Source organism: Balaenoptera musculus, chromosome 21 (genome assembly GCF_009873245.2).
Source record: "Balaenoptera musculus isolate JJ_BM4_2016_0621 chromosome 21, mBalMus1.pri.v3, whole genome shotgun sequence".
Classification (NCBI taxonomy): Eukaryota; Metazoa; Chordata; class Mammalia; order Artiodactyla; family Balaenopteridae; genus Balaenoptera; species Balaenoptera musculus.
Genome location: NC_045805.1, coordinates 35,883,674 through 35,904,333, shown reverse-complemented (window position 1 = coordinate 35,904,333; position 20,660 = coordinate 35,883,674). Strand labels below are relative to the sequence as shown.

The following is a 20,660-nucleotide window of genomic DNA, read 5'->3' as shown; positions in this document are numbered from 1 at the left end:
GAACACATTCCTGCCTCACAATGAGATCAGGAGTTTCCGGAAGGGCCTCAGATGTGGTGGGGATAGCGTGGAGTTCCAAACAGTCTGTAAAGTTTAGAGAAATTGATTTCGAAACACAGCAATGCACTCCGAGGCTCTGCGGGGATATGCTCTGAAGCAGGGGTCCTGACCTCAGGGAAGGCACGCGAGTGTACGTGGGGGGAGCACCCTGCCCACGGGGAGACTGCCCCCGGCTCCCGCTGCCTGGCTGGTCACGTGAGCAGGCACTTAGGCTGCGGGGAGAATGTCCACCCCACTGCAGGGCTGGGCCTCCACAAGGGGCCAGCATTATCAGAGACACCAATTATTAAAGGGACGTCACACATCTGGACAGTGAGAGAAAGCCTCCAAGTTTTAGGTGCTAGGTTAGTAAAAACAAAACAAAACAAAACACTATGAGTAAAACAAGACAGGTCTGTGAGCTGAGCTCATGGGCCACGAGGTATGTCCCCTGCCACAATGGGACAAACAGACCTAGCTGGACCTGCACTGGGTGGGGAAGGCAGTGGGACGGAGACCCCAGACTGCCTGGAGGGCCAGAGCATGAGAGCAGAGCATGAGGCCAGAGCCTGCTAGACGGCACACGACGAGTGAAGGATGGAAGGGAAGAACGGATGGGCCAGAGGCTAAACAGCTGTACCACCACCCGGACCCACACCCAGGAGGGCGTGTGTGAATCCCCTCGCGCACCAGAGCTCACCGAAGGCCTGCTGGGGCGCAGGCACCGTTCGAATGGATGCCCAGACACTGTCGCTGGCCCCATGGAGCTTGTACTCTGGTGAAGGGACACGGACAGCAAACCAACCAACCAAGAAAGAATTAAAAATAAACAGCAATACGGGCTATGCAGAATTTGGATACAGTAATAAAAAGAGAAAACTGATGGCCATTTGGAGGCAGCCTCCGGGAGAGCGCTCGGCTCTGGGCTGAGCGCTGACCGACGGGACCCAGCCGGGCACACAAAGGCACTCCGCCCCAGAGCGTGGCTCTGGGCTGCGCCGGGCCCGGGCAGGAGCAGCGGCAGCTAGCGTGTCTGCAGCACCGAGGGCGGCTCAGGGCATGCTGCGAAGCCAGAGCAAAGAGTCTGGATTTTACTCTTCGAGTGACGGGAGGCCGTCGGAGGCAGAAGCCACGTCTGACTCACACTGTGAAAAGGTCACTAAGGCTGCTGGGTAGAGGAGAGATTGTGGGGCGCAAGAGAGCGAGCAGGGAGCGAGGAGGAGGACGCGGGTGACCCAGGGCAGAGGCCGCGGTGCCTGGACGGGCAGGAGGCGGGAGGGATGGAGACACACGCGGGGTGCACGCGCTACGTACGCTGAGTGACAGGCCGCTGCTTTTCATTAAGACCAGGAACACACAACCTACCACCTACATGGGTGGGAGAGGTGTCTGTGGTCTTACTGTGAAACCACACACCCGCAGAAAGCAGAAGGGAGAGCTAACGAGAGTTACCCCGCCTGGGGATGTCAGGAAAGAACGGAAGAGCAGACAGAGGGCGTCTGGGAAAGCCTGGTTAGCACGGAGACCTCCGCCTGGGGTTCAGGGTTGGGCTTCAAAGCAAAATTGTGCATGTTGAGCATTTTTCTGTGGAAGGAAACAAACTAGTTTTTCAGAAGGGTTAACACCCTTACACGCACATTCAGAATGGGCCACGTCTTCCCACTCCAAACCACTTTATACTCCGGAACCTCGGAGACATCAGATGAAACTGATTTTCAGACCTGCCTCTCATCAAGCCAGGGTTTCGTTAAATGTTACCCAAGGGCTGAAGAAGAGCAGGTAAGAGACTGAAAGGCGGAGAGAAGAGGGGACAGAAGGTGGGTGAGACTCCCGGCTGCCCTCACACTTCCACCAGAGGAGGGGCTGGCACGCTATGCCCTGCAGGACAAACCCCGCTGCCTCCCACTGTCTGTGGCTATGTCTGCACTTCAGCAGCAGAGCTGAGTAGCTGCCGTGGAGACGCATGGCCGGCAAAGCCTGAAACATTCACCACCCGGCATTTTACAGGACGAAGTTTGCTGAGCCCTGACCGAGAGCATCCCCACTGTCACGTTACATGACGGGCCTCCGCAAAAGTGTTCCTTGAAAGAAAGGATTCCTCTGCTTAAAAAGAGTTCGAAAATCAGCGTTGGGCACTGGCTCGCCAGCAGGCCAGACCAGAAGACTGATGGTTCACTCTCTCTGGTTTCCTGCATCTTTGTGCAAGCTGCCCCCTCTCAACAAAATCTACTTCCCAATTCCAAACAACAAAACCCTACAAGGCTGGCGTCAAATGCCAACCTCCTTCATGGGACCGTTCCAACATCTCCCCTCGGGTTATGACCTCCTACCCCGATGGCCTAAGAACTCCCCGTTCTGTGGCCAGTGCCCCTTGGCACCCCGCTCTACATGTCCAAGGTAGTTTATCTGGTTTTGCCTTTTAAATTTAATCGATGGCACTAAGTCAAACAGGTATGAACGACTTATACCAGGGTTCCTCCGCCTCAGCACTAGCGGCCTTTGGGGCTGGATAACGCTTTGCTGTGGGGCTCTCCTTGTGCACATGGGCATGTTTAACAGCATCCCTGGCCTCCGTTCACTAGATACTAACAGTAACCCCTCCCCACCGAGCCACGACCATCAAAAATGTCCTCGGACACTGTCAAATAACCCAGGGGGCAAAATCACCTCTAGTTGAGAACCACTGATTTTATATAGGAATTATATTTTATAATTAAAAGACCTAAGCTTTATCAATTTAGCTCCAGAGCCATGTTTTCAAAGATTCATTTCTAGCAAACCATAAACATATAATCCGTTAACAATTATATCTGAAAGAATTACCATGGTTTTTTCTCTTCCCTCAGCTAGTTTCCTCTTTTTATGTATGTGTTTATTGCGATCAATTTCTACATCACCGTATACATTTGATATGTCCTCCAGAAGGACCAGTGGAACTTGGCTAGGGGCATTAGGACCTGTGGATAGAGGGAAAACACGAACACTTAAAAATGCAGCAAGGAAAACAGTACTCAATATCAGGTGGAAATTTACTCAACCATCGTGTGAAAATACATTCAGTATCATCCCAATTAGGTAAACAAATAAGTATACATATACATATACAGAAATGAAAAACTGTACAGATGTAAACCAAATTGTTAATAAAGGTTCTTCCTCAGTGGTGGACAGGGGAAAGTTCCCTCTTTGCATCTGTTCTTACGTTATCTATCAATTTTTTACAATGATCACGAAGCATAAAATTACCAAAAAAAGAAAAACTACCAAGTCGCACATACATTACTGTTATAAATTCCAAACAAATCTAAATATATGAAACACTATAGGCAATACACAAAAATGAGAGCTGCATTACACTGGAAGTATTGTGGCTGATTTCACCCTGTTTTCCTGTAGGTTTCCTGTTTTTCCCATTCTCTAGAATTTATATGCATACATATAGTTTTAAAAATCTTTGTCTATTGAGAAGTCATTGTGAAATCTACTTCAGTACTTAGCTACATCTGCTGCTTTTTTAAAACAGAGGCATTCAATATCTGTATTTAGTTTCACAGTACCACTACATCCTTTGATATAGAAGTTTTTAATGAAAACTTACTTACATAAAAATCAACAACTAATGAAAGCTCTGGCATCACCCTGCAATTATTTGGATCCAAGAACAATGTTAAGGTAAACATTTTCATCTTCCTCACCACCCCCAATGAGGCCAGTATTTTGAGACACTCTAAAATTCTTAAACCAACCTTGGAATAGAGACGGCTGTATGCTGTTGACATACTGAAATGCATTCTTAAAGAAGACCAACATAGTGGAATAAACCACTTGGTTTTTATATTTTGCATGAGCTTCATTATCAAAGTTGTTCATGTATCTGCAGAGATCCTTCATTCTATGCAAAATATCACCATAGCTTCTGAAAGGTGAAGGACAATAAAAATTATTTAATTACTCTGGGCTTGTCAGCAAAAGGTCTACCAGAGAAAAGCCCCAATAGAACCATTACAACTACCAAATGTGGCTCTAGGCATGTAAAATTATTCTTCATTGTCTGCATATGGATGCAAATTCCTCTTCTGAATTAGAGCAGCAACAGGCCAAGAGATCATGACACAAACATGCCAAGTAGCTTCTCTTTCCTCTAAACACCAAGGAGTGCTTCAAGCTCAACATCATCTTAAGAGTTCATACTTCTGTTGGGAATCTTTTAATAAAGTGAAAAACCACACTCTTTTGCATAAATACTGAGTGTTACAGAATTTGCCCAGAGGTGTACCTATACATTATATGCTTTTAGAAAAAAGTATTTTGTTTTGTAGAAAGTATGCTATCAAAAGATTTGTTATGCAATCTTAGAAGTGAACAGTTTTGTACCGTCTTCCTTTATCCATCTGCCAGTCACATCTCATTCCAACAACATTCAAAATCTTAAACAACCTCTCCCAGGGGTCCACGATCTGGGATGATTTTTCAGTCAGCCCCTCTATTATGTACTTCTGAGAGCTACGTTTGCTCGGTGACATTAAATCAGACGTTTCTTGGGCACCTGAGACGTGAAAAAAAAGTAGTTGACAATTACCATTACTACTTACTATTTATGCGGTACTTTATAGAGAAAACATGTCTAACTCCCCATGCAAGAGGCAAGAACACAGACCCTCAGCATGTTGGGTGTTTTATTCAAAGACCCACCACTGGGCCCTGGTGGAGCAGGAAGGGACCTTTGAGCTGTGGTTAATGCATGAAGTTAACCTTAAAGTTCAGCAGGTTCACTGTTTCAATCGAGGGGTAAAACTGGTTCCGGAAAAGTCTCATCTCTTAACTGTAGTGTTTTTTTCTAGGAACCATCTTTTAGCAAGACTATCAACTGGTATGTATCCAGAAGAGAATAATCAGAATGTTGAGGGATTTCTGAGCTTGAAATTTTACAAAATAAAAAATACAATAAAATAAACTGCAGGTTATTCCCACTTACCTTGATGCTGACTCTCTATGTGAGTAGACCTAGTAACATAATTGATATAAAATTCAGCTGCTTTGTTCAAGTACTTATACAACAAATTGGCGGGCAACCGAACGTCATGGTTGTTAATTATTAGAGGAAGGACATCACACACTGTTGAAGACGGAAAATGAGGAAAAACCGATTAAGCTGTTTGTCTACTCTAGGGTTCTGGCAAAAACAAAATTTATTTTAGAGTTCACTTAATGTAGTACCTAAAATAGACAGGCAAAAAGAAACCCCTTATGGCACATTTATTTAAAAACTGCAGTGCAGAGGGACACCAGTGGATGGAGTCAGCAAGGAAACACACAGGCAGATTCCACATTATGAGTGATGTTTGGGTGGAAATTCAGGTGTTTATTAGTATGCTTCATACTCAAATACATGGCTACACATATTCTTTCAGAGGTATCAACTATTTTTTTTTTTTTTATATTTTATTCAAATCACATTTATTTTAAATTTATTTATTTATTTATTTATGGCTGTGTTGGGTCTTCGTTTCTGTGCGAGGGCTTTCTCCAGTTGCGGCAAGCGGGGGCCACTCTTCATCGCGATGCGCGGGCCTCTCACTATCGCGGCCTCTCTTGTTGCGGAGCACAGGCTCCAGACGCGCAGGCTCAGTAGCTGTGGCTCACGGGCCTAGTTGCTCCGCGGCATGTGGGATCTTCCCAGACCAGGGCTCGAACCCGTGTCCCCTGCATTGGCAGGCAGATTCTCAACCACTGCGCCACCAGGGAAGCCCTGAACTATTACATAATAAAAATTTAGGAGTTGTTTAAAATGCTTTCTGAACTGAAAAAATAAACACGGATTTAAATCCCATAATACGAAGAGTTCCTTTGCTTTCCACAAATGACCTTATTTCTGAAATGACACTTACCCCCAGCATATTCTACTTAGAATAAGGAATGAATACAAAATGCAATTTTTCTTACCAAATAATTTTCTAAAGCAGTTAACAGGAGATTCTTGCTCTTCAATAGTTTCAGCCTCCAATAGTGCCTCCCCAAGGCCAACCTGTTTCAAAATACAATTAATCATTTGTGTTAAGTTTCAGATGTCAGAATTACAAGAATAAACACCATATTTGATTTACCACATAGTTTGTATATTCAAACTTACCCAGAAAACGAATACTATCATTTTACAGACCAGAAAACAAAAGAACGCATCAGCGACACCACGCAGAAGGGAACCCCACGTTCACCTGAGCACAGACCACTCTGTCTTGGTTATTCTCCCCTGAACTAGTACAATTAAAACGTCTAAGAAACTTAATGGAAGCACTGGAGCTAGTTTGATAATAGAGATGTAGAGATCTTTCTAAGAAATGTAGAAACTAACTTTACTCTCTACATCAAGATGCATTATGTAGACAAAACTTAACATCTTCAAGAGTTGCCGGGAGTAGTCAGTCATACAGCCTGGACTAGGTCGGACACAACTGTTTGAGAAGGCCACCTTCCCATTACTGATGCCCTAGCCTAGTAGAAAGCTGGCTTCTCCAAATCCACCAACACCTGCATCATCTTCCTTGTAACCACTTGGGGATGCATGGGGTGGGGGGAGAGGGGAACCATGTAAACAATTACATGAGACAGAAAGTTAAAAGTCAGAGTAATGATCAGGGAGGACACCAGGTTGAACAGCATCCTCCCAAAATTCACGTCCACTCAGAACCTCAGAATGTGACCTCATATATTTTTTATCTTATAAAAAAGGTCTTTGTGGGACTTCCCCAGCAGTGCAGTGGTTAAGAATCCGCCTGCCAATTCAGGGGACACGGGTGTGAGCCCTGGGCTGGGAAGATTCCACATGCCGCCGAGCAACTAAGCCCGTGCGCCACAACTACTGAGCCTGCGCTCTAGAGCCTGCGAGCCACAACTACTGAGCCCACGTGCTACAACTACTGAAGCCCACATGCCTAGAGCCTGTGCTCCGCGACAAGAGAAGCCACCGCAGTGAGAAGCCCATGCACCGCAACGAAGAGTAGCCCCGGCTCGCCGCAACTAGAGAAAGCCCACGCGCAGCAACGAGAAGCCCGCGCACCGCAATGAAGAGAAGCCCCCGCTCACCGCAACTAGAGAAAGCCCACGTGCAGCAACAAAGACGCAATGCAGCCAAAAAAAAAAAGAAAAAGGTCTTCGTAGAAGTCATACTGGATCAGGGTGGGTCCTAAATCCAATGACTGGTATCTTTATAAGAAGGTCATGTAAAGACACAGGGACACAGACCACAAAGAAGGCCACGTGACAACAGAGGCCGAAACCGAGTGATGAAGCTGCAAGCCAAAGAATGACAAGGATCGCTGCTGCCCCAGAAGCCAGGATGAGGTGAGCAGGAGTCCTCCCCAGAACCCTCACGGGGAGCATGGCCCTGCCCATACGTTGCTTTTGGGCTTCGAGCTTCCAGAATTGTGAGAGAATAAACTTCTGTTGTTTTAAGGCACCCAGCTTCTGGTATTTTGTTATGGCGGTCCTTGAAACTAATATACGGACGTACAGAGAAGGTTAACTGGGGCCAGCAGCCAGAAAAGTGGAGCCAGAAAGAATAAGCCAAAGAGTTTGAATTAAGAGAGTTAACGATTTGAACCCCACCTCTCCGTTACTGGCTACGGGAAGTGACTAACATATATGTAAAGTAGGATGCTATCTACCTCAACGGATCTAAGGAGTACAGAAGGACCTACTGACCACCGACCAGTGCCTGCCAGTAGCACTCAATGATAATTAGAGATATGAGGAAAGGGCAGAGTAGAGGGAAAACAGTGACCATGTGGCAAAAGCATGTGAAAAACCTTAAGAATACAAACTATGGTTCTCCTTTAAATTCAAACACATTGTTCAATACAATGAAACAGATTTTTTAAAACTTTACTGTACTTTACAAATTGAAGATAAGTAGCACTGTCAAGGCTTGGTGACTGTTTCCTCACACTGGTAACACAACTTCTACTGGATATTCATAGCCTTTGGTAACAGTGACATCCTTTTACCTTTACTGACAAAGATTCCTTGATTTGAGTACAATCTTACCTGGTACTCCTCAGAATTAGAATAATCTGCTTTAGAATAATATACACTGTAGCTCTTAAACATACTCGTGAGTCCACTGATGAATTTTATTCTCTTTTATGAAAAAGGAAAGGATCAAATCTTACCCCATGCTGTACCACCGTTTCAGGGAATCGTCTCAAAAGTAGAAGCAACATTTCTGATCGTTCCAAAGTGTTGAAGCATTGTTCCGTAACCTTTAGTAACATTTCACACTGGACCCGACCAGGAAGAGTTTCAAATAAACCTGTATATAACACAGTTCACTTTTAAAAGTTTCTTTCAGAAAGAAAGTACGGAAGCAAAAGTGGAAATAAGGCATCATCACGTACAGAATGGTGTATACTAAGTGAAGAACCACTATTGTTGGAGTTCACCTACAACCTGGAAGGCTTTGGGGTCAGATACTATGGGGCATAAGATATCTGCTGAATGACGATAAAACCTTTGGAGGCCTTATTGGATCTAGAAGAGAAGAATGATGCCTGGGAAGGGTCACAGCAGTGCTTGCTGCTGACTGAGATAAAAAGCACTCACTTGAGTTGAAATGACCTAAACAATCTACTTTTTTTTATCCAAAATCTGAAATACTGGATTGGCTATAGCAACCAACACAGAGTGAAGGTTAATAAGAAAGGTCATAAATTACTGAAAGTTTCTCTTCTGTTCTGTGGAGATCTGCCTAATCTACAGATGTTTTTTGATTACTGTAGAACTTGTTAAAATATATTCAGTTTCCCGGGCCAACTGATAAATCCACATCCTTTAAGGAAGTTTAATGGGTTCTAAGCATATGCTCAAGGGATCAAGTGACATCATTTGTACAGGCTTCAGTTGCCAAGAACAAAACATGCATATGGGTACCAATACCACAGATGTGACTTTTTTGTGAAATTACTACACAGAACTTGGTATTCCAGAAGTAGTAATTTTTTAAAAAAAGAATTATATGTTTTTTATTATAATATAATTCTACTTGGAAATATTTTGGTATATCTACAACTGTATTATATGAGATAGCATCATCATTATGTTCTAATAACAGTAAAAAGAATGATCACTTTCTAGATATTTCTGTTTTTCAGAAAATTATTATTTTTTAAATTAACAGATCAATAAAACTGCATCTTATTGGGTTCACAGTTGTGAGTCACTTTTACTATGGTGAAATAATTGCTAGTATTTTTACCCAAGTAGGCAAAACTTCCAAAATACAATTACTTTTAATCTCATACATTTTATAAAAATTAGATGAATTATCTTTTTACATTTTTGCTTCTAATTTTATCATAAATTATGTATATTGCTAGAGTATGTAGCATAAAACACATTATTATATCTTATCTCTGATTTCTTAATGATAGCTTTAATACCTTAGCTCTTTATCGATGTTGGTAATTTTATTTTTTACATCTTTATTGGAGTATAACTGCTTTACAATGTTGTGTTAGTTTCTGCTGCACAACAAAGTGAATCAGCTATACATACACATATATCCCCATATCCCCTCCCTCTTGTGTCTCCCTCCCACCCTCCCTATCCCACCCCTCTAGGTGGTCACAAAGCTGATCTCCCTGTGCTGTGTAGCAGCTTCCCACTAGCTAGCTAATTTACATTTGGTAGTGCATATATGTCAGTGCTACTCTCTCACTTTGTTCATCTTCCCCTTTCCCCCTGTGTCCTCAAGTCTGTTCTCTACGCCTGTGTCTTTATTCCTGCTGCCACTAGGTTCATCAGAACCATTTTTTTAGATTCCATATACATGCGTTAGCATACGGTATTTGTATTTCTCTTTCTGACTTACAGAAGTAGTAATTTATACACCATTAAGTTATCACTTCATTCTTACTTCTTAAAAATTGGGTTTGTTTATCCTGTGAATCGTTTCTTAATGCTGATGTAATAATGCTGATTTCTCTCCACACCACGGGCTGATCTGGGAAATTCACAAACCTATTTTTAAAATGAATGCATTAAATTAAAATGTCAGATTCCAAATAGTATCCAAAAAAGAAAGTAAAACGTTAGCATCAGAGAAAAACACATTTTACTATATTCCAAGTGAATATATAGATGTACCACAACAAACCGAAATAAAGATATAAAAATAAAAACTAAGAAAAATGAGCGTACTCACAAAAGTCTTTAGTTTTTTTAATAAGTGAAAAGACAAGTGACCATAATATGCAAAACACTCCTAAACGACAAGAAAAAAACAAACAAACAAAAAAAACTCCCCAAAGAAAAAAATGGGCAAAGGCAAATCACAGAAAAAATACAAACAGCCAAATATTTGAAAAGATACTCAGTCTTATTAGTAATACAACAAACACAAATCTTTAAAAAATAGCAAGATATTGTTTTCTCCTGCGGCACCGGCAAAAATTGACAGCTGAGAGAAAGACTGATAATATCCAATGCTGGCGAAGGTGTGGGAAAAGAGGCACTCACACACGGTCAGTGGAGATGTAAACTGAACAGTACTTTTTGGAGAGTAATCTGACAGTGCATCGAAATTTAAAATGCGCATACCCTTCGACTAGGAAAACCTACGTCTAAGAATCTACTCTACAGAAAAACACCCAAATGTGAGTACAAAGCTGCTTTCTGACACTCTGAATATAATTTCAAACAACTGGAAACTACCTAAATGTCCGCCGAGAAAAGAGGGCTGAAACGCTATGCAGACAGGAGAAAGAAGCAAGTAGATCCCCACATGCTGGCCTGGAAAGCGCCCCGTCACAGTGGGTGCGCGGTAGGCGCTCACCGCTGCAGCTCCTCCCCCAGAACCTGCTGGTGCCCCCTGGGCGTACATGCACACAGACACACACACCCCTGAACTCGGGCCGAGGCTGGGAGGGACTTCCACTGATTACTCTCTACACTTCAGTACCGTCGCAACTTCTGCGAGGAGCCTTACTACGTTATTCCCAAAGTAAAATAAATGATTGAATGGAAGAACTGTAACAAGAATAAAACCTAAGAAGACTTCCCCGCAGTTAACGGAAGGCCTAGACCCATGACCAAGTTAAGCTTTAGGTGCCGGACACGCAGATGAACTTGAGGACCCTCCCCCAACTCCCTCTGCCACAGACAGAACGGAAACCTCCCGAGAGGGGCGGGCGGCGTCCCCACTCACATGTCGTAGAGCAGCCTCCCGGCGGTGGCCGTCCGCTCCGCGTTCCGCTCGATGGTGTACATCTCATACTGCAACACGGGCCGGGGCCGCGTCAGGCCCTCCGCCCGGCCGGCCCGGCTCACCCCACCGCCCCGGAGGTCCCAGGGTCGGGCATCACGTGCTGACGGAGCCTCAGGGCTCGCGCCGCACGGCCCCGGGGCCCCGGCTTAGCGCAGGCACGTCTCCCGCGGCCAGCGGGGCTTCTGACTACCCCCGACGGCAACGCGGTGCAGGTCTACGGCGTTCGCGTCACTCGAATGCCTTTATCTACCGCGGGGCCCGCAGATGCGCGGTACTGGTCCCCTCACAGAGCTGCAGCCCGGAGCTGGCGCCTGTGTTCACTACACTGCACCCCAGCTCCCTCCCGCGGGGACCTAGAACACCCCCACCCCGCCCCCGCCCCCGCCACTACCCGCGCCCGCTCCGCGGCCGTCCGGACCCACGAGCCGGCGGGCGGCCTTGCCCGGCGGCGCGAGGCGCTGTCCCGGCCGCCGAGAGGGTAACGCTCCCGTCGCCCCGACCCGGAGCGGGGCCCGGGGTCCCCTGGGCCAGCCTCGCGGGGGGCTCAGGGAAGCGGGGAGGAGCGCTCCACCTGCGCCCCCACCCGGCCTCACCTGGATGTTGAAGTCGCTAGGGTAGAGGCTGCGGGCCGTGATCAGCCAAGCCTTGGCGGCCCACAGGTCCTGCTGCACCAGCTCGCGGGCTCGCTGCACCAAGAACTCGCAGTCGCCCTGGGCCGACATGACGCCGGAGGCCTCGGGCGGCCTGAGGCTGCCGGACCTTCCGGCTGAGGGGCGCCGCGGACCCTGCCGCCGCGGATCTTGCTGCCGCCGCCGCCGCCGCGGACGCTACTGCGCAGGTCCGGGGTCGCGCGGCCGCCGCAGGGTGGATCCGGCAGGGCTTCCGGGCTTTGCGAGTAGCCTCTTCCTGGCTACTCTGCGCCTGTGCTCGGCCGTTTCGTTCTCTGAAGACCTAGTGCGTTCGTCCCGGCTCTTCCAGGTCGCCTCCAAGCCGCGGAGGAGCGGATTCTCACCCTGCTCGGGAGCGACCCGGTGCAGCCAGGGAGCACGCGCGGAGCCCGGTCCTGGCCGGGCGGCCGGGGGCCGGGCGGGGAAGACGCTGGAGGGGGAGCGCCGAGAGGCGGCGCGGAGGCGGTGGGAAGAGGCCCTCGGGACCTCCGGTTCGGATGTACAGAAAGGCTCGCGCTGGTTTCGGTCAGGCGGTAACGCCAGCGTTTGGACCGGTGCTTTGGGTCCTCAGCATGGTCACGTCTCATGGTCCTTGCGCCTTTATTCCCTGGTTTCTCCGAAAAGCATTTACTGAGCCAGTTGCAGTCTTAGTACTTTGCAGGTGTTTGGCTGCATGCCAGGAGCTACCGAGCCTTTTATCCTGTTCCAACCCGAGTTTACAGTGTTAGGGACCTGTCACTTACAGAAAATAGCTGTTTTAATTCTCTTTCAACCAGAATCAGTGTCATTTTCACCAAATGAAAACAAAACAGTCTACCTGATCTCGTGAAGGGAGGCCACACTTAGGAACCGGAGAAAGCAGCATTTATTTGCCTAATAGGAGGCATGTGCCAAAATGTGGGTTCCCAACAGTTCGTTGGAGTCTCCAGTCCAAGGTCTATATACAAAACTTTTAGCAAATTCTATTACCACTGATATCTTGGACTTAAAACCGAGATTAGGGATTCAAAACTGATTTTTTTGGGAAAAAAAGAAATGACTATATACTTCATACATGAAAACATTATAAATATGGTAAATAAATATGAATATATACTTACTATCGAGGGCAAAGAATGTTGCCTGCCATCCCAGTAAACAATGACTATTGCCTGCCCGCAAGCTATCAGCCACTGTAGCCTGGCCGCCCTCCACCCCCCGCCCCCCATTAGTGCCCCATGAGCGGAATTCAGGATGGAGAAAAACCAGGATAGTGGCCCTACATCAAGATGCATACCTAAGGAGTAACTTTAATGAGCCCAGACTCTTGCATCTTCCCATGTGTGTTTTTCAGCAGAAACTCCTATATATCCTCACTCCCCTTTGCCTCTTTGGAACAGTCCTGCAGAGCTATCTGAGAGGCTGTCTCCCAGGCGATGGTCCTCAGTAAGGTCCCCAAATAAAACATAACTAGCAACTTTTAGGTTGTGCATTTTTCTTCAGTCAACACTGTGGTTATACGTAAAGTATAATATGTACTTCGTAATTATAATAATTTAAAAATAAACAACTGTGGGACTTCCCTGGGGGTCCAGTGGTTAAGACTGCGACCCCACTGCAGGGGGTATGGGTTCGCTCCCTGGTCGGGGAAGTAAGATCCTGCATGTGGTGTGGTGCGGCCGAAAAAATAATAAAATAAAAACAATCGTAAAGTTAGTGGTGAATTAGTGTGTTAGTTTTAGAGGAAAGTACCAAGAAGAGCAGGCTTTAAGGAACACCATGTAAAGCGCCAACGCTACCAAATCCATCAATGTCCAGGCTCTTTTGCTATTTCGCTCATAATACCAGTCTAAAAATGATAATTTTAGTATCTCCCCCCTTATTTTAAAACCTTGATTTAAAAAACTCGATTTTGTTTCATTAGTATCCTCAATGATATCTTTAGGTAAGAGTCATTGCTTTACCCTCAGTCACTCTGATACATTAATTGTATTAGCGCTTTGGGAAGCATTATGGTTCCTAACGCTATTTAATGTCCTCTGATTATGCACAGGAACAGCGTGATTATGTAATCACTTTGTAGGCTGGGATGGATTGCTCAGTGATAGAATTCTTTCGGCTTTGTAGAAAGGAAGGTAAACAGATCAGGGGACTTCCCTGGTGGTCCAGTAGTTAGGACTCGGTGCTTTCATTGCCATGGCCCCGGGTTAAATCCCTGGTTGGAGAACTAAGATCCTGCAAGTGCGGCCAAAAAAAGAAAACAAAGGAAATATATACACATATATATACACATAAATATAAAAATCAGGATAATTTTTATCTTACAAAGTGTAGATCAAAAAAACAGATTGCTAGCTTAAATATTTTTTTCATTATTTCATTGATTTTAATGTAGAAATTGTATAATGTGTAAATTGGCAAAAATGACTGATAAGACTTTAATCTTTAAACTTTATGTTTTAGTTATGGGATTACAAAACAGAAACCAAAACAAAACTGTGTACCTGTTCCTGGGTCTTTAGTTCTCTAGTGTTGTATAGGTAACAACTGAAAATTAAAATTTTAAAGCTAGGGCTATATAAGGGAGCTCTGGTTATAATTTAGATGCCAATCAATTGAGTTTTCGCCAGAATACAAGATAAGACTTGTGGCTATTTTCTAGCCAACCTCTTAATTTTGAAAGATCTCCAGATAAATATTTGTCCTAGGGTATCATGCTGGCATCTCAAAGTACAGAAGACAGGCACCACACCGTGTGGGTTTACGTCTTTTGGGCCTCCTTGTCCTGATCTCGAAGCCTCACTGAGCATCTGGGCGCCTGGCTCCCGTTCTCCCTGACAACTTCTAAGTCACATAAGATGCCCAGCAACCAGCATCCAGCATCCAGCCTCAAGCTCCTGGACCTCAGTTCAGTGATTCGTATTAAACTCTATATTGCTTTTTACCTTCCACTGCAAAATCTCAAAACTCATAAACACAATGTCTTAACTTTCCTGCCCTCAACTCTCTCCTTGGTTCTTTTCAGCAATTTCCTCCTTTCTTCCTCCCTGATGTTAGCTTGACAGACCTACCTTTTCTTCCTAGTTTATCTGCCTCCTCCTGCTATAGCCTTGCTTGGACACTCAGCGTGCTCAGAGTCTTTGCTTCTTATCCCACCTGTATCCACTCTTCAGATGAACAGCCCTGGATCCACCCTGTGGTGCATCTTGCTGGATGTTGCGACTGGCTTGAAATAGGGGCAATAACTATATAGTCAGTGAACATTGAGGAGGCTGAGTCCTGCTGGAGAATAGCACATGCATGTGCAGATTGATGCTGTAAGAGATTCCTGGTCTTAGTATCAGTCTGGGCTCTCAACGACTCCACCTCCCACTCTTTCAGTTAGGACTCTGGATCTACGAACTGATGGGAATTGGGTACTTCCTGTATAGTCATTCAACTCAGATTTCTGCTCACCTGGCTTAGACTTTCTCTGATTTTACAGATCAAGCCATACTTTGGTAGAGGCTGTCCATCTATTTTATTCCTGGGAACTTTATGATCAATTAGTTGCCACAGACCTTGAGAGCCAAAATGCTCTGATGGGCACTCTGTCCCCGTGTTTTATTATGCTAATTGTGCCTACTTTGTCCTTGATGGTCAAGTGCTGCCACCACATTGCTACCACACAGGGATCCCATTATTCCCATTGAAATTAGGGCACCCAATTCTACTGCGGTTATCTCCCACCAGCATCTCTGGTGTACAGAGGGGAGTTAGCACTGCGACCTTTATGGATTCTGGTGCTCCCTTCACTAAAGCATTTCTGGGCCTCCTGGGTTGGGTGGGAGGGGCTGGCTGAGCAGGCTGCACATGATGAATTAACTCCAACGTTCCCATCGCAGTGAGCCAGTATAGTCCTTTCTCTAACGTATGCTGGGAAAACTCCAGCATCTCAATCTAGGCCATCTATGAACCAGTCTTCACAAGCATACTCTTAGAGCCATTTGGCACCTAACAGCTGTTCAACTATCTATAATAGCTGCAGATCCCAAAAGAGGGATCTGCAACTATTGTAACAGATCCAACACAATTCAAAATGGCTGTGACGGATAGGGATGCCGTATGCAGCCCCTGACAAGGCCTAATGGAGCAAAACATGCCCATCTGACAAGCAGTTCCTAGACTGCTACTGGACATGCTGAACCTAGAATTCTTGGTAAGTGCACCCGTATTGATCAATTTGGTCCTATCTCATTGTATAATTTATCCTATTTGGTCAATTCCAAGCATCTTGTGGATGTGGGTTGGTAGAATCCTGCAATTCCTTTGGGATATACATTTTCTCTTCCTGGTTTAGTAAGTCACTCTTTAGGCCATATGGGAATTTCTTTTCCTTAAAAAAAAATGTTTTACTTGGAAACAATTTCAAACCTACAGAAAAGTTACAAGAATAAAAATAGTATAAAAATTATCCATATAGCTGTTAGGGGTTGAATTGTGTTCCCCCCAGAACAGATATGTTGAAGTCCTAGTCCTGATACCACAGAATGTAACCTGATTTGGAAATAGGGTCTTTACAGGGGTAATTAAGGTTATTAGCTTAGGCCTTAATCCAATACAACTGGTGTCCTTATGCAAAGGGGAAATGTGGACACAGAGACACACACACACAGGGACAATGCCATGTGAACATGAAGGCAGAGATGAGGGTGATGTGTCTACAAGCCAAGGAACACGAAAGGTTTGCAGCAAACCACCAGCAGCTAGGAGAGAGGCCTGGAACACTTCCACGTCACAGCCTCAGAAGGAACCAACCCTGCTGACACCTTGATCTTGGACTTCCAGCCTCCAGAACTGTGAGACAGTAAATTTCTGAGGTTTAAGCCACCCAGTTTGTAGTACTTTGTTTGACCACCTTCGCAAGCTAATGCATACTCTTTACCCAGGTTTACTTATTGTTAACATTATATTTCATCTGCTCTATCATTTGCATGGATTCTCTCTCTCAATAAGTACATGCATAATATATATTTTGCTGAACAATTTGAGAGTAAATTGTATTTGTCATGGCCCTTTATTCCTAAATATTTCAGCATGTGTTTTCTAAGAATAAGGATATTCTCTTACATAGCCAAGGAGAGTGATCAACTTCAATACCTTTAACCTTAATAAAATAGTTTCATCCACTCTACCATCTACATTCCAGTTTTTAAATTGACCCAGTAATGTCTTTCACAGAATCCCCCTTCTAGTAAAGGAGCCAGTCTTGGATCAGGTATTGCATTCACTTTCTACTTCGTTTTCCTTGAATCTAGAATATTTCCACAGCCTCTCCTTGCCTTTTATGACATTGACATTTTTGAAGAATATAGCTCCCCTCCATTTTCTTTTACATAGAAAGTTCCTCATTCTGGGCTCATCTGTTCCTCCTCCTGATTAGATTCAGCTGTGCATTCCCAGGTGGAACACTACGCGTGTGATCTACCCTTCTCCGGGCATCACACCTGGAGGCATACAATGTCCATCTGTCCCTCACTGGCGACACTCATTTTGATCATTCAAGGTGTTGTCTGAACTGTAGGTATTTTCTTCTCTTTGCAACAGTAAGCAAACCGAGGGAGACACTTTAAGGCCATGCAAATACGCTGCCATTCTGGAGTTTTCCTCTCGTTATATGCCTGGATATAATGCAGAACAGGCACCCCATCTGCAGCTGTTACAGCCTGGAAGCAAAGAGATAACAGATTCCTTGGAGGCCATCAGAGACGTTTTCTGATTTCAACTAACACCCTGAGTTGAAAGTTCAAGACACCCAGCTTATCTTTTTCCAATCTACGTCTTATTGCTGCAGTAACCAAGTGATTTTCCAAGTCTTTTACCCTCTCTACTCCATTCCGTGCCATGGCAGACCTTAATTTGAGTAATCCTGGTTCCATGGTGTGCTATGGGTTTCCAGTGGCTCTGAGCCATGTATGGGAAGCCCAGAATTCCATCTTGAGAGCTGTTGTTCAAGGTTACTCTTCATACCATTTGCTCTCTCAGTCAGGGTCCCAAGAGGAAAAAACAAGATACACTCAAGTGGATTTCTGAAGGATTTAACGAATTTACAGCAGTGTGGACAGAGTTAAGAGACCCACAGGGGATGTGGAGGGACCGGGAACCAGCCACAGTAGGATTACCCCTCGCCCTGGAGGCTGAGAGCTGAGGGGCTTCCCGGCAGAGGCTGCTGTGGTAGAATGCCAGCCTCCACCAAGCTCTTGCACCGATACAGGAAGCGAGAGTGGACAAGAAGTGCCCCAGCTGCCCTCTCCTGCCCTCTGAGCGCCTGTGGTACTTCCCTTCCGTTGGGTGGTGCTAACCCCGGGCTAATGCAGCCCCCAGGGGTCACCTTCTGGAGCAGAGCGGGCTGGCAGGGCGCAGAACGGGAAGCAAGCAGCACCGGGCCCTCACTGTCACTGCGGGGACCTGGCTGTGGTCCCCTGTGCTCCTGCTGTGTGCAAATCCACTTGTAACGCTGCTAATGTTCCCTTGCGCGTTTTCTTTGTTTATTATACCGCTTCTCGAAGAATGTGAAGACAAAACAGCAAAACTCCATTTACCCTTTCTCCCGCCCTTTGTGCTGTTGTCACATATATTACCTCTGCCACAATACATTGTTATTGTTTTTTCTATAAATGTTTAACTTCTTAAGAATTCAAGAAACCAAAAAATTACCCTTTTATTTTTACCAATATCCTTTGCATTTCCAGTGCTCTTTGTTCCTTCTTGTGAGTCTGATTTCTATATGGTACCATTTTCCTTCAGCCTGAAGAATTTTCTGTAGCATTTCTTACAGAGCGAGTTTGCAGGCAACCGGTTATTTAAATGTCCATTGATCTGAACGTATCTCTATTTTGCCTTCATTTTGGCAAGATGTTTTCACTCAGTGTAGAATTTTAGGTTGATAGTTGATAGTTTTTATTTGGTTTTGGCACTTTAAAGATACCCATAGGTCCTACTGTAGAGTACAGGGAACTATAGTCAGTGTTCTGTGACGGACCATAATGGACAAGAATATGAAAAAGAATGTATATATATGTATAACCAAATCACTTTGCTGTACAGCAGAAATTAACACAACATTGTAAATCAACTCTACTTCAATAAAATAAATTAAATTTAAAAAATAAATTAAAAGATACTCTTGTCTTCTGGCCTCCATTAGTTCTAATGAGAATTTAGCCTTATTTTTATTACTGCTGTTTGCACATACTGTATCTTTTCTCTTTTAAAAAAAATTTCAAAAATTTTAAAATTGTGGTAAAATATGCGTAATGTAGTATTTGCCATTTTAACAGTTTTTAAGTGTGGAGTTCATTAGTGTTAAGCATATTCACATGATATAGCCAATCTCCAAAACTTTCTCATCTTGCAAAACTGAAATTCTGTGTCCATTAAACAATTCCCTAGATCCCATGCCTGCACCCCTGCAACCAAACTTCTGCTTTCTGTTTTTATGAGTTTTACGAGGTACCTAGAGCATCTAGGTACCTCCCATAAGTGGAATCATACCGGATTGATCTTTTTGTGATTGGCTTATTTCACTTAGATTAATGTCCTCAAGCTTTATCCATGTTGTATCATGTGTCATAATTTCCCTTGCTTTTTAAGGCTGAATAATATTGCATTGTGTATATATGCCAGTTTTGTTTATTAATTCACCCTTTGATGGATACAATGCTGCTATGAACCTGTACCTCTTCAAGACCCTGCATCTGCTTGCCTTTGAGATTTTATCTTTATCTTTGACTATGATCTGTGTAGGTGTGATTTTCTTTTTAGGTGTATTTTCTGTTTTGGTTGGGGTTCACTGATTTTTCTGTCTGTGAGTTTCTTTTTTGATCAGATTTGGGATTTTGATGAAAATTTCTTCAAAGATTATTCCTACTTCATTTTCTGTTTCCCTCCTTCTGGGACCCTAACCACACATGTGTTAGACCCACAGGTCATTGAGGCTTTGTTCTTTGTTTCTCTCCTACTATTTTACTCTTTGTGTTTCAGTTTAATGAGGTATTTTGAGCTATCTTCAAGTTTACTAATCCTTTCTTCTGTTGTGTTCAACCTCCAGTTAATCCCATCCAGTGAATATTTGATTCCAGTTCTTATGCTTTTTTTTTTCAGTGTTAGAGTTTCCACTTGGAAACTATATATGTAAATTTTTATAACTCTCCTAAAATTTCTTATCTCTTTCCCCATTATATCCATCCTTTTTGCTAGATTCTTTTACATGTTATTATTTGTGTGTTTGAGGCATAGTGTTTTATGTCTGTTTCTTTTTAAAAAATTATTATTTTTTTTATTGGAGTATAGTTGATTTACAAGGTTGTGTTCCTTTCTTTTTTTTATAAATTTATTTATTTATTTATTTATTTTACTTTTGGCTGCGTTGGGTCTTCGTTGCTGTGCACGGGCTTTCTGTAGTTGTGGCGAGCGGGGGCTACTCTTCGTTGTGGTGTGTGGGCTTCTCATTGTGGTGGCTTCTCTTGTTGTGGAGCACGGGCTCTAGGCACATGGGCTTCAGTAGTTGTGGCACGCGGGCTCAAGGACTTGTGGCTCATGGGCTCTAGAGCACAGGCTCAGTTGTTGTGGCGCACAGGATTAGTTGCTCCGCGGCATGTGGGATCTTCCCGGACCAAGCCTCGAACCCGAGTCCCCTGCTTTGGCAGGTGGATTCTTAACCACTGTGCCACAAG

General features: G+C 44.5%; 1 protein-coding gene across 4 annotated transcripts in view; it reads right to left on the bottom strand.

The window, feature by feature from the left end:
• INTS10 (integrator complex subunit 10) overlaps positions 1–12,231 on the bottom strand; it is a 36,921-nt gene extending 24,690 nt beyond the window's left edge. For 2 of the 4 annotated variants that reach the window (XM_036838664.1, XM_036838663.1), the window contains exons 1-9: positions 11,893–12,227; positions 11,240–11,307; positions 9,950–10,053; positions 8,208–8,347; positions 5,983–6,064; positions 5,015–5,155; positions 4,414–4,585; positions 3,786–3,955; positions 2,863–2,996 (exon numbers count right to left, since the gene is read on the bottom strand). In XM_036838664.1, the coding sequence (XP_036694559.1) occupies positions 2,863–2,996; positions 3,786–3,955; positions 4,414–4,585; positions 5,015–5,155; positions 5,983–6,064; positions 8,208–8,347; positions 9,950–10,053; positions 11,240–11,307; positions 11,893–12,021 (1,140 nt within the window). In that variant the 5' untranslated portion in view covers positions 12,022–12,227. Of the gene's footprint in view, positions 1–2,862; positions 2,997–3,785; positions 3,956–4,413; positions 4,586–5,014; positions 5,156–5,982; positions 6,065–8,207; positions 8,348–9,949; positions 10,054–11,239; positions 11,308–11,892 lie in introns of all 4 variants that reach the window. The other 2 variants (XM_036838662.1, XM_036838665.1) reach the window with 2 other exon arrangements.
• Positions 12,232–20,660: the final 8,429 nt, after the last annotated feature.